Here is a 25,005-nt window from a genome sequence, read left to right on the forward strand (position 1 = left end):
CTGGGGGTCGCGGACCCCCGGTTGAAGACCTCTGCCTTAAACTATAACTACAATGTATGTTTGGAAATGGGGCTGAAAACTACACCATTAGCCAGAGATCCTGAAGCTGTCTGGACAATTTCATAGTCCTTAGGTATTTACAGACTTCACCTACTGTGTGGGCTACAGATATGGCAGTCACAAATTACATCACTGGTCAGATAGCAGTTTGTGTTTGGTGGAAATAATCCCTACCTAGATAACAAAGTTAAACATGGTGTGTTTGCACATGAACATTGGCATTTAGTCACTTCGCCATGGTCTATCTCTGTATTTTCATACTCTTTTTGCATCGGGCGAAAAATTCCACTCATTCCACAGTACTCTTTAAGATGTAACATGTTGATGGAGGCGATGTATGCAGAAAACAACATTCAAGTCCCATGATATGATTGATATCCCTGATAGAGATACATCAGTGAGATTCTCAGTGAGCTTGTTCTCTTCCTCTAACATGTAATGTTTGCATCGACACGTGACACTTAACTCAGCATTTGCGTCATGACAAATACAACCTTTTCAAACTATCTTTAATGATTTTAAAAATGTTTGGGGTTTGACATTGGAACATCTCCAAGTAAACTTAATGCATTATGAGATCTGTGAAATTCAGTGAACGCCTCAACCTCCGTGAGGATGTGTGTCCTGACATGTCACACTCTGTGCTGGCTGGCCTCCCTTCAGGCTGGGTGCTAGAGGGAGCCTGTTGAGGAGTCTTTATCTAAGAGTTTAAAAATATTTACCCCTTTTTCATAAGACCTGTCACACATACAGTATTTATGTCTTTATGTGATAGACTGACTGACTGGATCTGTGCTGTGGCATTAGCTGTCTGTCGCCTATATGTTTGTTGTGATTCCCATGTCCTCCTTTGCTGAAACTTACATAAATGGAGCTGAACAAGTACAGCAAGGTCAAATTTGAATCTGCTGTCAGTTACATCACCAAGAAATAACTTGTTGTTGTTGTGGCTTGTCAATATTACGCAGTGTCACCTAGGCAACCAGGCCATTATTTATCATGTGTTTACATCCTGGCTGCATACAGAAGAGGCAGAATTTGAGGCAAAGCTGCAATACAATCTCCTAATCACTCTTCAAATGGGGACACACAACAGGAACCTAGACAAGTCTGAACTTGCAAGGCAGCGAGGTCAAACTAAACAAGCCCAGCTTGTGTTTATATCTGGGTCCATGTGTGTTATTAAGCTTGTTGTTGATATTATGGTGAATAATGCATGATTTTATTCTGATTCCAGGTGTAATGTGAATTGAAACTAATAATCACTGATTTGATAGGGAAGTATGGAAGTTTGGTCTCTGTCATTTTGTGTAATATCAATGCATAGTGTCTGCAGCTGGAAAATTAATGAATACCATGGGGAGTGTAGTATATCATGATTTGTATCTAAGGTGTCTGTCCTGCAGATGCCTCAGATGCACCATAGACTCTTTCTGCATGTGTGAAGCTGGATGGATAGTAAATTAACGGTTGGATTTTTTGAAGATGCACCTCATCTGTTTTATTTAAGGGACACTCTGTTCTCTCTCCATCTCCACAGACAATCCATAGCCATCAAACGTCTGACTAGTTCCACCTGACCTTTCTGCGAGCCTTCAAGCGTGACAGTGTGAAGGTCATGGCAATTACATTCAGACCTATCTGCCAATATGTTTACGACCTGTGTTCACTCAGAAGAGAATGGATTAAATATCGACCATCGTAAAGCCATCGCAGGGTCCTGTCTATAGATTAAAAACACAGAAATGACAACGTTTTCTCCTTACAGGAAATACTCAAATAAGTGCAACTGCCTAATGCACCCGCCCCTATCGTAATCTGACAATTTCGTAAAGGAAACGCTTCACGTCAAACAAAAGCAGGAGGTCAACTTCAACTAATGCCCATATTTGTCTTTAGTGTGAGTGGCTATAGCCAATAGGGGGCAGATGCAACACACGGTGACCCAGACCAGGACCAGTGTTTCACAACTACAGCAAACACAGTGCAGGCAGGCTGACTTCCTCCACCCCCCCCCCCCCTCTCTCTCTCTCTCTCTCTCTCTCTCTCTCTCTCTCTTTCTCTCTCTCCCTCTTGAACTCCCACCACACTCTCCTCCACACATACTCAGGGTTGGAGCCCCACCCATCATTTGGCTCAGATCGCTCACGTAGGCTCAAATCACTTGTTTAGTTCTCTACAGTGGGGAAGAAAACTTAGGGGTTCCTCCTCTGGACATCTGGAACCTCGTCTGGAGTTCTGCTCTGTCGCTACAGCCCAGCACTTTCTGTCGGTTTGGTCTTAGAAGAAAACAAAAGACTTGCAGGTAAAGGAATGTGTTTAGCACCTACAGGTATCTCCTTTAGTAGGGTTGTGCATCTGTCTTTCTCTTATTCACAACCTGCTTTCATTTTCATTGAGCAGAGGTGAGACTTAAAAGTTCACAGAGAGACTCAAAAGTTCTCACTTGTTATTTTGTGTTGTACCATTTAACACTTCAGTGACTACTGTTACAAATTTGTGGCAGACTTAGTGGCATGACAGACTCTACTGTTATACAGTCCAGGTGCCCTGTTTGTACATATGTACTACCCAATTGAAACAAAGTACTTGTTCTGTGTAATCCGACCACACATAAACGTACGGATGTGGAACAAGGCCATTCTGTGGTATTCTGGGTGGTACTCCAAGCTATGTTTGGAAAGGGATGCTGGTCATAAAACAAATGGTAACTTCCTTGAACCTATGTATTCTGGCCATGTGTGTTGTTTATGATGACTAGGAAAGCAATGAGCTAGCATGTCTCTTAGTATGACTGTGTCTGAGATCCATAGCATCATGGAATGGGACACCATGTCAAATCTGAAAGCTACGAGAAATGTTTAGTCTGGCTGAGGCTAAAGCATGTAGGAATGCACCCTCTAGCCTCAAAGCAAACCCAGACAGTTGTACTCTGCATAGCTTAGTCCTAGACTTTTATAGTGGAGGGTTTTACTCTTATTTAATGTGCAAATGAAATCCATATGGGCACTACATTTTTACATGTAGAATGAAGTTGAAGTGATCAAGTCTTTGTCTATGCGAGCAAAAGAACGTTTAATGAAGAAAGTTTTACGAAAAAATGAAAAATTAAGTTTAATGCACTGCCCCCTGACTAGTCATACTAATTGTGAATGAATGACTGAATAATGATCGGGTTATCTTGATTACTTATGTGGTGTTATTCCTGGGTAAGGCAGCCTTAAATGAACCCAGCATGAGTCATGACTCGGGGCGCTCCAGAACTCTGGTATTTGCAGTAATCCACAGGAAAAAGAAGGGAGGCTGGACTGTGATGTGGTAAATGCCCAGAACCCTGTTGACAGAAAGCAACTGCAATATCAGGGATGGATGGAATCCAGGCATTCCACAGTAATGATGTGTGATGTGAGGGCGAGTGGTTTACAAACTGTTGACCATATTAGTACAAAATGAGAAACAATTAACAGTAATGGTCCATGCTTACACAATGTATTTTTAAATTTAAAACAAAAGGAAATAACAGTCACATATACATGAACATTACCATTTTATGACCGTTCAACAAAATGTGGGTTCAAGAAGAAAGGGGTTGAATCATTGAAGAACCATAATTGCATGTGTACAAAAACACTTTGTATTTCTGGACATAGAATTTGTGTTTCACATTCTCATGAACTTTGCATGATAAGCTGTACCACAAAAATGCTTCAATGTAGAACTATACCAGGGGCATGACTGGGATGCAATCCTGGGGCAGGCATTTTAAGCATTTGAGCTCTGAGGAGACTATACCCAGGGGACGGAGGAGGATCTGCTGAGGAGCTCATCATTTACGCAAGACAAGATGTTATTCTGACTCTTTTGTGTATGCAAACACACACTCTTCCATATTGTCAACACAAAGCCAAAGAACAGATTTTTGACCGCACTCTTACAAACACGTCTCACACAGTACAGCAGAAAGTTCTGAGGGCCCTAATTTCATTGATGAGCAACGAGCAATGAGCAGAGTCCGGCACGCATGGACTAAATCCTGGTGCTTATTTAATACCATGAGCAAGATCGTAAGCGCAAACATGGGTGGGTCAGAACAATACTCCCACACGCCACACGATAGCTTTAGTTCATGCACAACACACATTGCTCATCGCCCACCAATGTCCCCTATGTCTGAATACTTTTATCTGTCTGTATAACAGGATGCCTTTTGGGGGAGGAAACAAGTGTGGCGCCTGTCAGAAGACCGTGTACTTTGCAGAGGAAGTGCAGTGCGAGGGGAAGTGCTTCCACAAGAGCTGCTTCCTGTGCAGTAAGTGAGACAGACCAATGACTTAAGCTTCCACAAGAGCTGCTTCCTGTGCAGTAAGTTAGAAAGACCAATGACTTAAGAGCAGACATGTTGATGAAATTGAATATAATGACATATTGGCAAACATTGCTTTTCAGATCAATCAAACACATGTAGGTATGTGCTTTAGCTGAAATGGGTGGAGGCGTTTGGAGTGTGACTTAACAGACACATATTTATTGTTATATCGGTATCGTTAAGGTATTAAGCAAACACTTTTGTCCAAAGCAACTTACATTAGATAAAAACAAGTCAAAACAACAAAGAGAAAATTAAGTAATAAGCACAATGAAATTAAATTCATAAAACAATATTAAATATCGTAAAAAACAATAAGTATATTTATACAACAACAACAATAATAATAATTATAATAACCAAATAATAATAATAATAACCAAAGCTATAGTTCTATTGTCATTTGATTGAATGTAATTGTTTTAGACATTTAGCCAAGCTAGGTGAAAGTCTGACTCAAGGCTGTTAACCTGCAGCCTATTTGTGAAAGAGCTGGAGCTAGAGCACCTAACCTAACATCCAGGCACTGCAGACTTCCACTTCCTCAGAGAGAGCAGGTGACCATTGTATTGGAAGGGAAGCATCAGTTCTGTCTTTGCTTAGATTGATATCATGTGACTTGTAAGTACAAGTGCATTTCATAAATCTCCATACTTACATAACAATACCACCAGGGTGTCAGAAACACATTGCACTCTCTTTTAAATCAGGATTTATTTAGGGTTGACCTCTGTGTTGGTGTGTGTGTGTGTGTGTGTGTGTGTGTGTGTGTGTGTGTGTGTGTGTGTGTGTGTGTGTGTGTGTGTGTGCGTGTGCATGTTCGCATGTGTGTGTGTGTGTGTTTGAGTGTGTGCGTGTGTGTGTGATGCTGGAATAGCTTTGAGTTGAAAAAGCTTGTATGTCCCCTTACTTACAACACAATGCCACCATGTGGTCAAAAGAGCACATTGCAGCTGGCTGGGCTGGCCTATGTATGCGTGTGTCTGTGGGGCTCTTGGTTAGGAATCCATTCCAGACAGAATGGGTTTGTGCATTCCAGGCTCCCTGATGTGACGGTAACAGAGCTGAATTCCCCTCTGCTGGTATCTCTCCTCACTTGAATTAACTCTGACAGGAGGGCAAGGAAAGCGTTCAGACGAAGAACAGGAAAAAAACTACTTTCCACAAATCTCCAGAAATTCAGGTCCATAACTTTCCATCTGTGTCTGCATTTTCTTGTCAAGTAAAAGTGACAGTAATATGTTTTCGCTGGTATTTAGGCATAATGGGTTTGTTTGGTTTTTTTGAGATCTGATAAGTCCCGGCTCCTTATAAGGCAGTGTTGGTAGTCTACTCCACTCTGAGGAATGCAGTGAACACGCATTCTGTGAATTCTCTGAACCACACCCTCCTCCTTCAGTGTCGTTAGCTATGCTGGTCAACAAGGTATGAAGCAGGGCCATCGGAAAACAACATTAACCGCCATCTCAAGTGCTGCTTTTCATGGCCCCAGTCAAGAGAGGCTCCTCTCTAAGTGCAGATGGCAATCTTCTTTAGAACTGGAGAACTGGAGAACTGGAGAACTGGAGAACTGGATTTAAATCACTCTTCACACAAGTGATTCAATACTTAATTACTTTCTGTCCTGATTCAGTGGTATGCAGGAAGAACCTGGACAGCACAACAGTAGCTGTGCATGAAGATGAGATCTACTGCAAGTCCTGCTACAGCAAGAAGTATGGGCCAAAAGGCTACGGCTACGGAGGAGGAGCTGGAACACTAAGCATGGACAAGGGAGAGTCTCTGGGGATCAAGCATGAGGAGTAAGAGCACCCATCACTCCAAAATAGATCTGGATCATTATTAGTTTATGATATTAAATGATATATTACATACGTAGTTACCAGTAATATCTGAAAATATGCTAAATATCACCTTCCATTTTTCTAAAATGAAACACATGTGATTACACTGTTGAACACAATAGTGAATGTTGTATTATCTTTTGTAAAGGTAAAAAATATAGTAAGCTCTAAGAATGATAGTAACTTGGATATTTTGACAAAAAAACTAATAATTGTACACGTCTCCCTGATTCACAGACAAGGTGAACACCGCCCCACAACTAACCCAAATCCGTCCAAATTGGCTCAGAAGTTTGGGGGCTCGGATAGTTGCCCACGGTGTGGCAAGGCCGTCTACGCTGCTGAGAAAGTCATTGGTGCTGGCAATGTAAGTGCCCATGGTGCATTGTGGGTTTTTGTTCAGTTATATATAGGACACATACACATTTGAGAAAGTATGTGGATTCACTATGTCTGCCAAATGCATAGAACCATTCACTTAACCAAGTAATTTAACCCATTTAACATCTGTATACAAATCCACTTCTATGTTGCTGGCAAGCCTGAATGACTTGAGTGGTTTGGCTAGGCACCTAATACAAAGTAACCAAAGTGTTGTGGTAAGCATTTAGCAAGTAGCTCCATAAACAGACCATAAGCAGTCTGAGGTTGCAATGACCAATGTTTGACAGTGGTGTTCTACCCTCCACAGTCATGGCACAAGACCTGCTTTCGCTGTGCAAAGTGTGGCAAAGGTCTGGAATCCACAACCCTAGCTGACAAGGACGGAGAAATCTATTGCAAAGGTACTGTCCACACAACTGTTCAAAATTCTCAGTTGAAGAAGAAATCATTTGAGATATAATGCAATATTTTGCTGCATGTAAGAGATATTTTTGTGTGTCGTGCAGGATGCTACGCCAAGAACTTTGGGCCTAAAGGCTTTGGGTATGGCCAAGGAGCTGGAGCATTGGCACACGCTCAGTAGATCCCTGGGGAGGCAGTTCACCATGAGGAAGTCACACCCCAAGCCAAGCCACAGTCACCTTATCTTCCACTAGAAATTCAAGTCTGTTTTTCCAAATGACACTCCGTTCTCTTTGCTGTTATGGGACCAATGACATTTCAGGGGCTTTCAAAACTTTTTTTTATGTTCTCCTTGTGTTTTTTTTGTTTGGCTGCAAAGTGCTGATGTTTGCTGCAAAAAGTATGCCATGATTGTCAACTACATTCCAGCTGTCACCACTAACAATAGCATAAGTACAGTATCTTCACCTGCATGTGTTGCACTTACAGTACCTTATGCAAAAGGTAAGATTGTGTATACTTCCTTTCATTCCAGAGCATATGATCAAGGCTTGGAAATAAATAACTAATATGTAATGTACTGATCAAACCATTATGCCTTTTGCATACTGTATGTACAGTTATGCCTATTGTAATATTACATCATGAGACTATAAATTAATTATTAAATATTGCCAGACTGTCACAAGAATGGAAATTGCGATTTTGACGAATATCTTGCGAGTTGAAAATACAACAAATAGCAATAAGCTTTTGTGCATGAGAGACCATTGATGTTGTACATGCAGGTCTGTCAACCTATGAGGAAGATAAACTACTTGCAAATATTTTGTGATGACATTCCATTCATATCACTCTGATGACACAGCACATTTAAACGTTGAAACCTCATGACCACAAAAATGCGACTACATAACACTCGAAACACCTTTGTGTTTCGCTTCAGATCCTTTGCCCTGATTATGAAACTCTACGGGTCAGAAGATATCACTGAGACTTTCCTATTTCTCCATTCTTATACAGTTCATCTTTGTCTTTAAATGGAAGGAGAGTCAGTGTTCTATGTTCTCTAAAGCAATGCATTAAATCATGCTCTAGGGATCTTTTAACAGGAATCCTTTTCTTCCAAAAGTGCATGTTGCACTTGTTTACATTGAGTTTTTAAACTCGTAGCTTCAACAAATATTTAGGGGGGGTTCCTCATGTGATTTCTGGATATAAGGGTTGTGAAAGAGCAACAGGACTTTGGCCAAATCTCCTATTAACATCTGCCTCCTACGCACATTCCATCAGCAGGGGAACATGAAGGAAAATATTTATATTAAACAGAGAGCTGAGATTAATGCGAGACAGCCACCCTCCACTGTTTTAAGTAAATGAAAAATGGACGTTTCAAATACACTTCAGCAGGTCAAGAAAATCTTATCACGGCACTCCACTTAGTTTATTTTTTCACAAACATGAAAATGAAGTTAAACTCCCACGCATGGTAAGTAAGAGGGCAGAAACTATAACCATAATCACGAGCATATTTAGGACTGTTTCATTAACCTCAGAAAAGCTTAACTGTTATTAAAACTAGCTTAGTTCAACTGTTAGCTGGCTGTCAGCTACAATAACATTTGTTATACACATGCTCACACATACAGATTTGCATAATTGCATTAGATAGCATAGCAATATGATGGTGTATTATGCAGTTTTCAAAAAGAAAGGGATAATAAAAGATCGTTTTTAAACTTAAACACACATATACTTGTGTCCCCTTTACGCAAGTATACATATTTGTAGTGAGTTTCACTCAAAGGCCGATCCAGATTTCTATATTCAATAGACACTCTCCTTGACACACAGCAGTCCTTTCCTTTTAGGCTTTTTCTAATTCAGGGAGTCACACTGAAACAGATAATGAACACCTTAATTAAGTTTTCAAATAGGCTAAACCCACGCAGTCATACCTACTTTTGTGAATGAATAGACTGTAGATCCCTGAGAGACAACACCGCCCTTTTCCCAGCAGCGCCACACAAACATTGGACTAGTGTGGATGACATCATAGTCTGGGGGGCTGGATCTGCAGTAACAAGAGAAGTCAAGTCAGCCTGCTTGAACAAGTACAAACATGCCCAGCACATCAGACGGATCAGATTGCATACAGTTTTAGTTATAATTACCGTATTTGTTTACCCTGTTGTAGAACACGTTGTATCCGAGCGAACGGCATGATGCCTACTGTTAACTTTGGACATACGAATTTTGAAATATTTTATTTACCTGACTTTATTATTTAAAAATGCCAGATGGGCTTATTAGAAAGAGATGCATTTCCGTGACCCCTGTTTTCTTTAACAACTCTATACCTCAGCATGTTTAAACCTTAGGCTTAGATATATCACCGCTGGATATGTGAGAGCTATATTTTACGCTCTTCTATGTCTGACAAAATGAACCCAATCCAAGTGATGAAGGAAGGACACTTGGAGAAAAGAAGCAACGGACTGCTTCAGCTTTGGAAGAAAAAGCGTTGCCTCATGACAGAAGACGGACTGCACTTATATGACTATAAGTGCAAGGACACGACAGCGGCGCCCGGATTGAAAGAGAAACAGATACCCTTTGAACACATGGTAACGGTGGATTGTGTGGAGAACAAACGAGGTCTTGTTTACTTCACCATTGTGATGTCTGGGGGCAAAGAGATCGACTTCAGGTGTCAGCAAGAAGGGACAGCCTGGAACGCTGAGATCGCCCTGGCTTTGGTGCGCTTCAAAAACCGCCTCGCTGTTCAAACGGGGAAGAACCGGTATCTGCACCAGAGCAGTAGCGACGAGGATTTCATTAGCTCTGGATAAGCATAGAAGTGATCCAATACAGAGGTAGGTTACCCCCTGATTAAATGATCGATTTGCAGTAATGCAGAATATAGGTGGCCCATCCAGCTGGTGGTGCTATATTGATTGAAGTCGATTGGCAAAAGAGATATGAAGTACATTCTGTTAATTTGAAATGGCTTTGTGGGCTGGTTTTGTAGTTGCATAGTGTTTATGCACATTACTTAATGATAAGACAGTGTGGGTGGGTGGAGGAAACACTGTTTGTAGAATTAGTTCTGTTCAACTATCAGAAAGTAAAAAAAGTTCATAATAAGACCATCCTTGAATGGTACTTCTGAACAGTGTGATTTTGCTCTCATGGTTGTTCTTTAGTCTAGTCTTTCCCATCTGTAACACATTTATTTGGTGTTTCCAAACCCACAGACTCAGACTCATTTGGTGTGACCACTCAATCCCACGCAATCCCACAACAGATCTGGGACACGGTCCAGAGAAGCAGAAGGGATCCAGACCAAGGTGGAGTTAGAGGAAGGCCAATGGAAACTGCGCAAATAAAAGTTTAGAAATGATAATTTTTTGTCCAGGTTCAGTTAAAAAGAAACTTAAGGATGACTTGTACCGTCATAGGTTGCCAAGTTCCCTTCACACTCTCCTCAGAAAAAGGAAATGTGAACAGCCAGTGGTTTGTCATTTTATTTTACCCTGCAGTGGATTTAAACGTATTTCAAGGCAAGCTCATACAGTATGGATCATATGAGAACTGCACAAGTGTCGTCCGCTAAGATAGTGTTACGCATTGTGTGCTTGTTATTATTAAGAATATTTGATATATATTCATGAAGTAAACAATGTTTTTTTAGTTGCTATATGCTTCTATCTATGTATCTATGTAATGAAGGTATGGACTCATATATTCATGCAGTGGAAATTGGTGCTGTTTTTATATTTTGAAAGTACATTTTCATGAGTGAAGAGTTTGCTTCTGAATGTTGTCAAAGAACCACAAAGTCACTCTGAGAGAAGACTCAATATACATGGACTGAAATGCTTGGACTGAAATACTGTGTATGGTTCACATACAGAGTGATAAATGTTCTTGGTTGGAAATTCTGGCTAAAACATTTATTTTTCCATTCTCCTTTGTGGTGTACCATAAATATTTCTATTTTGAGAGAAAACTCTGTCCTGCAAGCTATTGCTCTATGAACTTAGATAGTATTATTTGTGATTTGTGTGTTGTTGTATTCTGTATGATATCCTGGATTGCTATGAGAGCTAATACTTGCATACAAGCATAATACATCATTCATCAGTCTCTTCAGTCGTGCTCAGGTAGTTCATTTTTGTGGGACTCACACACACACACAGAGTGTTCAGTGCAATAACAGTGTCTGTAACAATCCCGTCTGTTTGGCTAAATATTAGGATATCCCAAATCACTGCCTGTACTGTTTCACATCCCTCTTGTTTTGTGGATACAGTCTCTCAGGACTCAGGGTGCCCTTACAGAACTGTACATGGTAACAATATCCTCTGCGGGTTCTGGATCAATGACAGTTTGTTTGTTTTTCTAACCCCTGCAGCTGAAAGGCATGTCTCGACGACATCCCCAATGACTAAGCATAACCCGCTAAGCCTGTGTGTTTTTGAGAAGCACAGCAGGTTGAGATATCCTCCAGGAACACTCCCTTATTCATACTTAAGGATGGAAACATTTATGTCACAATTTGTGGAGGCGAAATGCTGCCATTTAATGGAAACATTTGTAGCAGTATTTTCTATTCGAAAAAGTTAGAGGTTATTCGTGGAGTAGATTCTAAAAAGGGAAGTCGTAAACTTTTAGTGGTGCAGCCACCTCGTATTTCCCCAGGGAGTATGGCCATATTCCTGTCTTAGGATGCAAAAAAACGAGCCCCAGTTTATTTTCCATGCAGTAGTGTGAATGCAGTGCACGCCGTCTGTCTATCTGTCTGTCTGTCTCTCAGAGGGCATGCGAGGTGGCACTTTCTCCTTTTGTAGGTTCAGGGCTCAGAGTCCGTGCCAAGCGCCATAATGAATCGATTGTGTTCCTTGGAAAGTCCCAAATGTGAAGGAACTGTAGAGGCACAGTTTCGGCACTGTAAACAAAGTATGGCCATAATATGACTCAGCTGCTTGGCAGATACACGAGTTTCTCATCCCAGAGCCTCAGCTGCCCAGCAGCATCTTCTGAAGTTTCTGGGGCTGTTTGAAGACACAGGAGGTGTTCAGATGTGTTCATCTGCATGTATTTGATTGATTGATTGGCTGCAGTCGTTGAATTCAATTTTGTTTTATCAACTTACAGTCCTAGTAGTTGATTTATTATACTGGTTGTGTTCATTATTCTACAACATTCAAATTAGTTTCTTTGTTATGAGAATTTTATTAATGGATGTTATGTAAACAAATATTTTGGGATTCTGAGGTAAATCAGCAAATATATAAATAATCAAAAGCATGGAAAAATCTGCCTTAAGTGACATGGAATGTTGTTTCTTGGTTCTCAAGAGCCAAGTGCCGCCTGGCTGTAAATGGCGTTAGAGTTAAAACAGAAATAGAAATGGTAATAAGAGAAAGAATGCCATTTTACAGATAGCACAAATGAACCTAAAACTGACCATTTAAGGGTCACCATGTCCAACAAATCCCACATTTGTCTCAATCACACATTGCATTTTTCTCCAAAAATAATGAACACTACAAGTCCACCATCTTTCTCTCTTGTTGTCCCTTTTTGCTCACTCTCTCATCCCAGCCTCAGCTCCTAACCACAACTGTCTATATGTTGCAGTGAACATATACACACACACACACACACACATGCTGGGTAAGTAATAGAAATCGCAATCAACGAACGTAGGCCTTGTAGAGATAATGCTACAGAGATAGTGCTATCATTTTTTGCCAGCAACAATAACAAAGCACATTTAGATATCTAGCCAGACCCTTTTTTGGACTAGCTGGATACTCTAGATTTAGCTAGAGCTACACGTTGTTAAATAAATTAATACGTAGATACATAGACACTTTCACTGTACGTTTTGGAAAAAAACACACACACACACACATTCCAGGAGCTGTTTCCCGCTAGTGACAGCATAGTGTCAAGCTGAGGAAAGGCTCTATAAAATCTGCTAACGGTGAGCCTGTGAGGACGTCAACAGCATTCCTCATCTACAATGTCTTACTTGTTGTGTTTTCATAACCGTTCAAGGGGGAAATCAGTTCAAATTATTGTCTCACAGAACACACTGAATTCTGCATGCAGTTTTAAATTCACGTACAGACATCACACTCAAGTTTAGTTATTCTAAAAAATCTGAACTATGGATTTTTTTTTCTTTTGCCACGGATGGCTATTGAAGCAAATAATATATTATAATAAAATACACACAGCGATATTGTCTTTGAAGAGGACTAATCAACAGCACTCAAATGTGTGACTTAGTTGTTACAGAGGAACCAGTGGTGTTCCTGTAAATCAGCTTTAGAACAATATCAGAATATCAGCCTAACTTTGCAGTACAAACATGTCTTTAAACAGGGCTTTGGTGCAAATAAGCATTTGGGTATCTTTTGTGAACTGTCATTTTAAAAGAAATGACCTGGATCCTTCAGCCAAAATGAGTTACATGCAGTGGATTACAGTCACTACAGTTGGTAACCAGAAGAGGGCAAACTTTTTCTGACTGGCAGGCCCTGTGTAAGAAGTGCGGCTGACAGGGGTCAGAGTTCAAACCAAGTCAAACCACTCATAACAAGAACAAATTCCTGTTGTCACTATCATTCGCAACCAAGAAGCATATAATGTATATATCCAGATATCGTTTCAAGACATAGCCATGGAAATATTCATTGTTAAGGACTTCTTGGTTGTGAATGATAGTGACAACAATTTTCTTAGTCTGATGTTTTTTATTGAAATCGTTTGTCAGAGGTGGTTTGATCCCTTCAGCCCCATATCCTACACAGAGCTTTTCAGTCAGAAAACGTTTGCCTCCTCTGGTTACTGGTTTCCTCTGTTACAATCAGACTACACGTTGAGTGCTTTTAATTAGTCCTTACCAATGACAGTATTGCTGTGAATATCATTTGCTTCAATAACCATCCATGGCAAAATCATTTTTTGTGTGTTTTAGAATTTTTAGATCAAGCAAACTTGAGTATGGTGTCTGTATGTGAATTAAAAACTGCAGAGTTCTGTGAGATAAATAAAAAGATTAAAATGAACTGATTTTCCCCTCGAACGGTTATGAAAACACAACAAGTAAGACATTGTAGATGAGGAATGCTGTTGGCGTTCTCACAGGCTCACCGTTAGCAGATTTTATAGCGCCTTTCCTCAGCTTGACACTTTGCTGTCACTAGCGGGAAACAGCTCCTGGAATGTGTGTGTGTGTGTTTTTATATTTCTTGGACAGTAGCTCTTTGGTTTACCAGAGCCCACTTCTCAACTACGTATTACAAATACTCCAAAAGGTGTTTTGAAAGTTCATCAATATGTAATAGTCGACATCAAAAGTATTAAATCACAATATTATGCAATAACTTACAGTAAAAGTGTCTATGAATCTATGTATTTTCACTGTAAAGGACATTTTGGTGTAAATATAACCTGTAATTTCACTTTAGATTAAAACCCTTTAGATTAAGACAAATTAAAACACAAACGCTGTGGTGCCAGCACAATTCTACTTGTCACATTTTCGAACGTTTACCACTTTTAATCTAGTTCTATCATTAGAAATATTGTTGGGTATCAGAGAGCACATTTCTACCCAATCCACTCATCCCAGTGGTGCCACACAATTGGATTCTGGTTTCAAACCTGTCCCAGTCTTTTATACGGCAGGGGACCATTCATCAAACGCTATGTCCAATCCTAGAATAGACAGCCATGCTGACACGTGCACGCTACTAATCCTATGTGATTCTGCAGTGCTGATTGCCTTTTCTGGGAGCGGGGGGAATAACAGTGGGATTTAGCCTGGGTCTGAGTCAGGTCAGGGGCACTGCCATGATCTTTGAAGGTCCTCCAGAGCCTGGTGTCCATCAGAGGAACAGTTTGTTTTGTTTTCCTGGGATAAGGAACCCTTTTCCCAGATAAGGTGTATCTCTGGTGATTTACATCTAAATGTACAACTCAGAAACTCTGCCCTACAGTTTGCATTTTTTGTTTGCCCATTTTATGTAATTAAATCTATGTTTTCCATCCAAAATGAAAACGGGACCTTTCATAAGAAGACTGTTTTATCGTACGCCATCATAAAATACTTTACTTATGTCACACACTTGACAAATTTGAGCATCTATGATTAAATGTATAACATTGGCAGATAGGTAGACATAGGCAGACATTTTCTGGAGAGGAGACAAAGAGCATCTGAAAAGCATCACAAATACAAACACCACTCCTTTCAACGTCAACAATGTCTGGCTCACGCTTTGAATTTGGAAAGCACAAATTATACCCCTCATCACCTTCTGTATGTTTGACATCATCATCATTAGCACAATGCTAAAAATATGTTGTGAGGTTGCTATCTAGGTTTTTTTATAAGATAACAGCTCAGGGTGAGCTGACCATACCTTCTGGTAGCCTCTCTGGCAGGACCTGAGAGTATGTGAAAGTGCAAAGATGGCCGATCCATTGTGCAAAACGAAAGCCATATTTTGGCATCGGTCATGCCGAGCACTGTTAACATGGTTGGCGTAAACGAATAGCTAAGAGGTTTTTTGAGAGCTGTGCCATTGGGGGATGCCTAGCTGCCATCACCTCTGATTTATAACCCCAGAGAGGATTCCCTCGCCCCTGGGACACCACACTGATCTTTGTCTGAGTCCGAGGAGGCCCTGGAGTCCTTTTGAACAAATAACTTGAACTAACTAAAATGACATTCTGTCACACCACCCCATGCATCCCAGATGACCCCTATAAAGTTGTAAAAATGAGCTTGTCTGACATCACACTTGGCTTTCTGTCATTGAACATTTAGAAGAAAAGAAATCTGAATATTTTTCAATTTCATTTAGCCGTTGAACGGTCAGATCCGAGGCACAAATAGAACAATGCGATAGCTTTCAAGACAACAAGGAGAGTTGACAGATAGTTGGGCGCTTCTGAAAGCATATTTGGCAAAGCTTGAGTGCCGCGGGCCGTGTTATCACTGAGCAGGTGCTGTCTGTAGATACACGCGGCCAAACACAGCTACACACACATGGGTGCACATGAGTGCCAGAGCAAATCAGCCGTGGTCCTTTGTTCACCTTTCGCTATTTGACTCTTCCACAAGAGTTTGGCCTGCAGCAGTAGTTACAAGCTAAAACTTCACATAAATAGGCAAGTAGTCCTTACACTAACCTAAAATAATCCTTTAATCTGCAGCATGTTCTCTATTTATTTTTTATTTTTTTATTTACCCAAATACGTGAAATATAACATTCAATCTCCTGCAGTCTTCCTCTTGTTTATGTTTCACATGTACACTGATAACCATCACATGTAATTGGACGTGCAACTGGACAGGGTTCACTGTCATCATTTTAATGTAATCATGCTGCCATATCTGCCCTTGTTTAAAGCAACAAAAAGTGTTGACTGACTTCTCATCTTCCTAACACATGACACTTGATTTGTTGCTTGACTATGCTAAGTATGCTAAGTATGCTAAGCTCACACACGCCGGCGTAATGACGCTCACCCCCAGGCTGAGCAGCTGATGGCAGTCTGTCTATGAGGAGCTAACAGAGCTGAGGCATTCCACTCATCTGTGAAGTCATCCCATTCACAATCCTCATAAATAATCTAATTAATGTTGTTGGACTTTTTTAGGTGTGGGAGGGGGAGGTTCAGAGGCTTTGTGCAGATAAGCACATTAGGGTGTCTGTCTGTTGTCAACACAACAACAATAGCATCTCAAAATAAAAGGGCTCCATTTTTTTTTACTTAAATTAAAATGCTCAACATTACAGAAATCTGAACTCCATCTGGATCTCATCTCTTCTAATGTCTGTAGCATGTAGCGTTGTTCTTCTGTATTGTATGGGGTTTAGAAACATATGTCTGTAAGTGTACACATATTCTTTTAGGAGACCCAGCACTGCTCCTTGGGTAGTCATTACCAACTTTGATGAACTCAATAAACCCATTTGGCCAGCGGTTCCACTATGCAAACGGTTAAAGCAAGAGGCTGCGGTCCATCAGGACCATAACCTCATGCCACAAAAACGGTTTCTTTCCAAGAATGTCTCATCAATGACGCAGACTTCTTCTATACACCCCAAACACTTATCTATGTGGCATATTATCGCAACCTTGCACAATTGCACTCTGCTTGACTCTTCTTCTAACTAATTTTTGCATACATTTTAAGTGAAATGTAAATTTGCATATTTGTATTTTTCGGATTTGTATACTCTATGTCACTTGTGGTAAACTGTCTTGGCCCCCTTTGTACATTTCACATGTATTCCTCCCTCGTCATTCTAAGTCTAAGGAGAATGCTGTTTGCTTTTTTTATAAAACATACTGACTGCACAGTAAGGATGCTTAGAGCTTTGATAATTGATGTCACTACTCTGCCTATACTTTGATGATGGAGAAGAAAACACACATGAATACATGAAGACATAAACAACTTTAAGTTAACGATCAAAATACCATGGGCACTATTTGTCAAGTCCCTGTCATGCAGACAGAAGAAAACAATGCTATATATTTTATTTGGGGATGCCCCCCGATGGTGTGTGTGTGTGTGTGTGTGCGTGCGTGCGTGTGTGTGTGTGTGTGTGTGTGTGTGTGTGTGTGTCTGTGTGTGTGTGTGCGTGCGTGCGTGCGTGCGTGCGTGCGTGCGTGCGTGCGTGCGTGCGTGCGTGCGTGCGTGCGTGTGTGTGTGTGTGTATGTGTGTGTGAGAGAGAGAGAGAGAGTGTGTGTAAGTGAGTGTGACTCTGTGTTTACTGGAGTGGGAGTTGGAAAGGGGTAAGGGAGAGTGGACTTTTCTAAAAATACCCTCCACTGACAGACAAGAAAGACAAAGGGAGCCAATGGTTAAATAGTGAGACACAGTCATTCCCCTGTATTGTGCTCTTCTGAAGACACCACTGACCAGCATTCCTCTCCACAGAAAGGTAGGATGCTTCTATCTAAGTTGGAAAAAAAATTTATACTGTCCACATACTTTCCAGTAGGCCATTTATAGGAAGATTAGAATGCAACTAACTTGATGAGTTAATTCACATTACCTAGATACCTAGATATTTTAATGCTTTTCTGATTGATTGAGATGTTTCTGAACAAATAAACCACAGTAACATTACTGTTTTAAGTTTTGGAAATGTATTGACAATAAATCAGTCATTGCCACTTGAAACATTTTTCCACATTAGAGACATTAGAGACCAATTATAACCATTCATGATATGTACAAATGTACAAAAGCCTTTCATTTATCTTAGAATTATATGTTCTATTTTGTATGCATTTAGTTACAGTATAGTTCTTAGCAATCATCATTATACAGGATGTTATGGTCCAGTATCTTTGCATGAACACAAATGCAGCATTATTGTTCAAATGAATCATCAAATGAATAATATTACCATCCATTTGAGAAACTCTTTGTGATCGGTAGCAGTTCGCACCGCACAGCACCATCAGGGACAGGGTGGAAAGAGTTGTACAAAGCCACATCTCTGGAGAGTGATGCTCGCATTTCGGGCTCTGGTATCAAATCCTAAGCCGGCCCTATCCATTGTCCATCAGTGTTTCTATCCATGACAGCCTGGGCGTCTATTTCTGGTGTTACGCCTATCCAGATTCCAGTGCAGGAGATAATCCGTGGCACCAAGCAGGTGATGGCAATCTCCCTGGAACTGCTCAAAGTCCCAGGAAAGCCTTTCAACTCGCACATGTCTTTGGGTCCGTGGTGATGGCTTTCTTTTTTGGGATGGGGCTCTGGCACTCCTAAATACACAGCCAATTGGAGGAGAAAAATACCTATCCATACTGAATATTGAATGTTGGTTAATTGACGGTTATCACATGTGATGATCTTTATTCAGAATGGTTCTTGATTCAACTGCAAATTTAGTGACAAGTGAAGATGCCTTTGAGGTTGGGAACAACAAACATCCAAGTGCTTGAATTCCACTGTTCATTACACTACTTGAATTCTACTGTTCATTACACTACTTGAAAAGATCAGTGACAGGAAGGCAACAGATGAGAGACATGCCTGATCACTTGGCTGTCTGTATGTGAATAACACAGTGCCTGATCACTTGGCTGTCTGTATGTGAATAACACATCGCCTGTTTGGTGTTGTCATGAAGAGTACTTAAGTTTATTTTTGTCTTTCAGTAACCCACACAGTTGGACAACATGCCAGAACAATCGTAAGCAGAATATCTCATTCATATACATCTTGGATACATATTGCTTTTCAATTTAAGAATAACTTCTCTATTATGTAAATGTAACACAGCGTGTCTGTGTTCCCCTTTACAGGCAAGAAGTAAGTCATCAGTTTCCACAGCTAAATCTTAATATAATAAAACAAGTTCATTAAGATTTGTTGGGTGAAATCTGCTTCTCGCTTCTCCAGAGGAAGTCAAAAATCTCAGCCTCCCGGAAGCTGATGCTCAAGGTATGTAGAGTGAATGCCTGCACCACCAATTACAGCCACTAGAGGGCAGTCGAGTTCAGACTACTGAATCAGTGAGAAGGCAGAGTTAAAAAGTGTGAAAAAGAAGAATAGCTATAGGATTAAAAGTGTGTGTGCATGTGTGTGTGTGTGCATGGATGTGTGTTTGTATCTGTATGTGTGTATATGTGTGTGTGTTCATGGATGTACGTATGTATCTGTGTGTGTGTGTGTGGGGGGGCATATTTGTACTCTGCAGAGTTTGATGGTGGCAAAGGCGAAAGAGGACCTTGAACAAGAGATTCTGGATAAGGAGGAGGAGAAGCAGAGGTATTTAGCTGAGAGAGTTCCCCCTCTCAAATCCAGCGGCTTACCATTCGCTGACCTCCAGGTAACTGCTCAAACCATAGCCTCGCCAAGCTATTCTCACTACAACGTTATTTCCTATCAGGGTGCAAAAAGCAAATATTGTGAACAAAAGGCAGTTTTGAGTGAATTTGATTAATTGTTTTGTCAATAGTGGGTGTTTTTTTTTTTTTTTTACAGTGATCCAGTATACTGTGTAAAAACATGTTTCTAGTCTTCTACACTCACCTTTCACCAAAACCAGGATGTGTGAAGACATTGGAAAAAAAGTAATGATAAGCATAACTCTATATGAAATGAAAACAAACAAATACACTAGAGAAATAGAAATAGACCTATCTAGATGCATCGCATTGCAAGATTTTGCACCATTACTGTAGGTTTCAGTGAACTAAGTGAGTAACTATTGGGGTACTATATCTGGTATAATCAACAAGTTGCCCTAAAACTTGACTTCATTTGTATTGCAATCTGAAGCCTTCCAGTTTTGTTAAGCCAACGTCTATTCAGTCTGAGCATAAGAGTAGGAGGTCCAAAGCGGTCATTGGTTTCCATTGCTTTCTCAGAAATTCTGCGAGGAGCTCCATGTAAAGATTGGTGTTGTGGATGAAGAACGTTACGACATCGAGGCTAAAGTCAATCTGAACACTCGTGAGGTACCACAATTTATACCATCCTTCCTATGCTACCAACAAAGTTACAATCCAAGCATCCAGGCACAGAAAGAAAAAGTCCTTTCTACACCCGCCATCTGAATAGGTTATCAAAATATAAAAAAAAAGCTATTGAATTGCACAGTCTTGCAGTAGCAATGCAGTAGTGATGCAGTAATCAGACCATCAAGTATGCAGACGACACCACCATGATAGGTCTCATCAGCAACAACAACGAGTCTGCCTACCGGAGGGAGGTCGGCCATCTAGAGTCCTGGTGTGCAGTCAGCAACCTAGAGCTCAACGTCAACAAGACAGTGGAGGTGATTGTGGACTTCCGAAAAAAGGTTCCGACACATCTTCCACTTGTCATCAACAACTCATCTGTCACTGTAATAGAGCATTTCAAGTTCCTAGGCACAACCATCACCAACACACTAAAATGGGACAATAACATCACTCAATTAGTGAAGAAAGGTCAGCAGCGCCTGTTCTTCCTCCGGCAGCTGAGAGGACTACAGGTCAGCCCCCCCATCATGGTGCAGTTTTACAGGGCTATCATTGAGAGTGTGCTTACATCCTCTCACTCGGTCTGGTATGACTCTGCCTCTGCCCGCTCTAAGGCCAGGCTCCAAAGAGTCATACGGGCAGCAGAGCGCATCATCGGCTGCCCCCTTCCCTCCATCAAGGACCTTCACAGCTCCAGATCCCTCAGGAAAGTAATGAAGATCACGGCAGACCCCTCACATCCTGCTAACAGTCTCTTTAACCGTCTCCCCTCTGGACAGCGATACAGGGCCATCATGAACAAAACATCACGTCACCTCAACAGTTTTTTCCCCCAAGCAATAGCCCTCCTAAATAGCTCTCACACACGAACTTTATCGCACTTTATTTAATTTTATTTAACATTATTATTGTTGCACTACCTCCATTCTTATTTATTATTTTGCTCATACTGTCTGGTACTATCTGTCCTTGTATTGTTGTTCTGTGTTGTCTTGTTGTTCTATTTGTGATACTATAGCCTGCATGGAGAAAACCAAAAACAATTCCTAGTATCTGTATACATGGCGAAATAAAGTTGAATTGAATTGAATTGAATGCATGGAGTTGTACAATTAGCTATACGTAGTGCAAACACATGGCAGGAAATGGCAGTTTTATGCTATATGTCTGGCTATGATATATATATGATATATGATATATATATATATATATATATATATATGCTGCTTCTTAATGCTAACCACCAAACAGATCAAGGACCTGAACATCAAGGTGTTGGACCTGAGGGGGAAGTTTAAGCGGCCCCCTCTGAGGAGGGTGAGGGTCTCTGCGGACGCCATCCTGCGGGGACTCCTGGGATCCAAACACAAAGTGTCCATGGATCTCCGTGCCAACCTCAAGTCCGTCAAGAAGGAGGACGCAGAGAAGGTGTGTGGGTGTGTCTGTGTAAATGTAGACTTTTAGACTGTTTTAGACTGCTAGATGTACCTGTAATCTGATATGACTTGCTTTACTGTGTGTGTGCGTTCTGCCTCTGTACAGCCTCTTCATCTCCACCCTAGAATTTATGTTCTTAAATTTCTGTTTTCCACTTTGGACATAGTAGATTATTCAAATGTGTGCGTGTTGTGTGTGTACATGAGTGCATGCATATGTTAAAGATAATATCCTAATGTGTAAAACCTGTGAGCAGTGTGTGTTTGTGTGTGTGTGTGTGTGTGCACTTGCATGTGATAGAGATTGTCACCCTTCCGTGTGTCTGTGTGTGGTGGTTGATACGTTCCTTCACCTTAATCATTGCATTCGAGCCTCCAGGGTCAACAGTCAACGAATGAAAAGATAATTGTAAATCTCTTAAGATACAGAATCACAATACGCCCGTAATGCAATCCCTCTGGTGTTCCATTCATCCCATTCGCTGCCACCCAATCCGAGGCCTGGACTCCATCGTGCATCGCCCTGAGCTTAACACCCCTCGAAGACACAAATGACTCACAGATTATTTGGCTAGCAGTGCACAGAGGGGTTGAAATACAGGACGGGAGGAGCAGACAAAGAAGCCGTTCCCGAGGAGTTCAGGCCCTGCTGGGTGATTATGTGGAGGATAATGCAGGGCGGGGGTGGTGCAAGATAGGGTCAATCTGGCCAAAAGCAACATTGTGGTTGTAGAGATGTGCTTTTCTACATTTCTTATCAATCCTGTCAAACATGGAGGTTTTCTGTCTCCTCTTTGTCTGTGTTTGTGCCACCTTTAAGACCCAGTGTTTTACAGACCTGTCCAACCGGTGTGGAAGTTATAGGGGAATCTTTTTTTGAAATGTTTTTCACCCATGAGCAAACAAAAGAAAACAAATATGAAAGTAAATGTTCCCCTTTGGTGCCCCATGGCTGCATCCTGGGCATATCACGTTTGCAGTAACAAAACACTGTCAAAACATTGCATGGTCTATTCACTGTGAACAGTGTCTCTCCTCTTTGGCCTTGTACAGAAAAGGCCAGTGGAGGATAGTGACTGGAGGAAGAACGTGGAGGCCATGTCTGGTATGGAGGGCAGGAAGAAGATGTTTGATGCTGCTAAGAGTCCAGCCCAGTGAGCCCGCTGCACCTGTAAGTAAGGAGGAAGGGGCTTGAGAGTGGCTAGCAAAGCGACACTGTTACAATGGGGGCCATATATCTGCATGCCATTTGCTGTACATGAAACCATTAAGCAGCATGGCCTGTGCTTTTTGAATCTATTTATTATGAGATAGAACAACAAATAAAAATAAAACATTACTGTAGCTAATCCAATAGGAAAGTCATGTACACCTCAGCTGCAGTATTAGTATCTTTGGACAAACATACAGTTGATTTTCTCTCCATATGTCTCTCACTGGTGTTTTGTAGGTCACTGGGCCTCCATTACTGCACAAGAAACTGAGAGGCGTGTTCATCCCCCATCTTCCCTTGTACTTCCAGTGGACCTTGAAACTACTTCAAATAGTGTCATGTGTCTGGGATTATGATTCAAACTATGATATAATTACACCCTAATAAACAGTACTCAAGAACTCTACTTCCATTTCTTCTTTGTGGGTCAGTTAATGGTTTACATAGATTTATGTGATAATCAAACGGACAAAGGTAATGTAAGGAATAATGCAACAGGTATGTGACTTCCTGTAAATGTCAAGATAGATCCAAAACACAATTACTGGGCAGAACAGTAGCTTAACCAGCATGATCCTATTTTTACGGGCAGTCACTTGTTCAAACAGGACATGAGGTGTAAGGTAGAAGGTATCAAACCTGTTTTGCATGGACATTTTAAACCGCTCCGCTCAAACCTCATGACTTCATCGTCTTATCCATTTCTATGCAAAACCCTTTACAACACGTCTACAGCTGACTACCAAGGAGGTACAGATGGCAAACTGTGATAAGACACACAATGCCAGTTTTCAATGAAGCAGAGACTTCCGTCATGTCTATTTGCTTTAGCCATATCTCAGTGTAGGGCCAGCTAGCAATGGGAGCAGACTTTGGGGCAATGCAAATAGGAGATTTTGAATTTAAGCTCCATATATCAGCCTTGAAACCATGATGACCGGGATGACACAGAAAGAGACAGGAAACTGTCAAAGCATCCAGTAAAATATGGCATTTTAAAAACAGACCATAAAGAACGTGGACAGTAACAGTAAGTTGTGTAACTACATGACTGCATGTGTTGGCTGTGTGTTGTGTTGTATTCTCACATACGTTCCCAGTTGTGGTTCAGTGCAAAAAGTATAGATGAATGAATGCTAAAGCACATGTTCACTCATGCACACCACTTTTGTTAATTTCTCTGATGACAGCGCAATTTTCACTATCATATAAATTTAAGGAGGATTAATGTAATTCAAATAGAAACTGTCACATTGTGCGTAGGCTAAGAATAACATGGACCAACAGATACTGGGCGAATTTAAGCGAAGTTATTATGTTTCTTTGCTCTTTTGAAATTCCCTTCAGAGGTGGCCTATACATGAAAACATTGCCCCGGTCAAAGTACAATAGGTGCTTACAATAAAGGTGTGGTTCGGAGGGTTAAAGCAAACAGGACTGAGTCACTGCTTGGCACTCTGTGGATTCTGAACCTCATCTATGAATTCATGAACACGTTCTCTCTCATTAGGCTCTTTATCTAATAAAGAGGTCAGCGAATTTTCATTAAAATTGCTTCTGCATAATAAAACCTATAACTCTATTTCGTTTGTGTCTGTCTTTAGCCTGCTACTGCTAATGTTCATCCTCGAGTAACCTCAGCCGTGACAAATAATTAAAGGCAATGAAAGAAAATGCCGCCTGATCGCCCAAGTCATAAAATGATTTTGCATTCAGATTACAAGAACTGCTTTTACAATCGCGCCGTATGGTCATGTGACCTAGAAAGGTGCGGG

The 25,005-nt window shown here is 40.9% G+C and overlaps 3 protein-coding genes across 4 annotated transcripts; all 3 read left to right on the forward strand.

Annotated features, from left to right (window-relative positions):
* The first annotated feature begins 2,151 nt into the window (after positions 1-2,151).
* LOC122131679 (cysteine and glycine-rich protein 1) lies at positions 2,152-7,741 on the forward strand. Its single transcript, XM_042706316.1, has 6 exons — positions 2,152-2,365; positions 4,260-4,369; positions 6,060-6,228; positions 6,508-6,637; positions 6,962-7,055; positions 7,161-7,741. The coding sequence occupies exons 2-6, from the start codon at positions 4,261-4,263 to the stop codon at positions 7,235-7,237; spliced, it is 579 nt and encodes a 192-aa protein (XP_042562250.1). The 5' UTR covers positions 2,152-2,365; position 4,260; the 3' UTR covers positions 7,238-7,741.
* Positions 7,742-9,500: 1,759 nt separating this feature from the next.
* Positions 9,501-9,908, forward strand: phlda3 (pleckstrin homology-like domain, family A, member 3). The gene has a single exon (XM_042706315.1). It carries the CDS (start codon positions 9,501-9,503, stop codon positions 9,906-9,908), a length of 408 nt encoding a protein of 135 aa, XP_042562249.1.
* Positions 9,909-17,806: 7,898 nt separating this feature from the next.
* On the forward strand, positions 17,807-23,631 carry LOC122131680 (troponin I, slow skeletal muscle-like). 2 transcript variants are annotated; one of them, XM_042706318.1, is made up of 9 exons: positions 17,807-18,039; positions 19,271-19,305; positions 19,418-19,424; positions 19,515-19,556; positions 19,813-19,944; positions 20,486-20,575; positions 21,833-22,009; positions 23,071-23,188; positions 23,468-23,631. In XM_042706318.1, the coding sequence occupies exons 2-8, from the start codon at positions 19,292-19,294 to the stop codon at positions 23,173-23,175; spliced, it is 567 nt and encodes a 188-aa protein (XP_042562252.1). In that variant the 5' UTR covers positions 17,807-18,039; positions 19,271-19,291; the 3' UTR covers positions 23,176-23,188; positions 23,468-23,631. The 2 variants fall into 2 exon arrangements, with proteins under 2 accessions (XP_042562252.1, XP_042562251.1); XM_042706317.1 differs by lacking the exons at positions 17,807-18,039; positions 19,271-19,305; positions 19,418-19,424; positions 19,515-19,556 and having other exon boundaries at positions 19,585-19,944.
* Positions 23,632-25,005: the final 1,374 nt, after the last annotated feature.

Source organism: Clupea harengus, unplaced genomic scaffold (assembly GCF_900700415.2).
Source record: "Clupea harengus unplaced genomic scaffold, Ch_v2.0.2, whole genome shotgun sequence".
Taxonomy (NCBI): Eukaryota; Metazoa; Chordata; class Actinopteri; order Clupeiformes; family Clupeidae; genus Clupea; species Clupea harengus.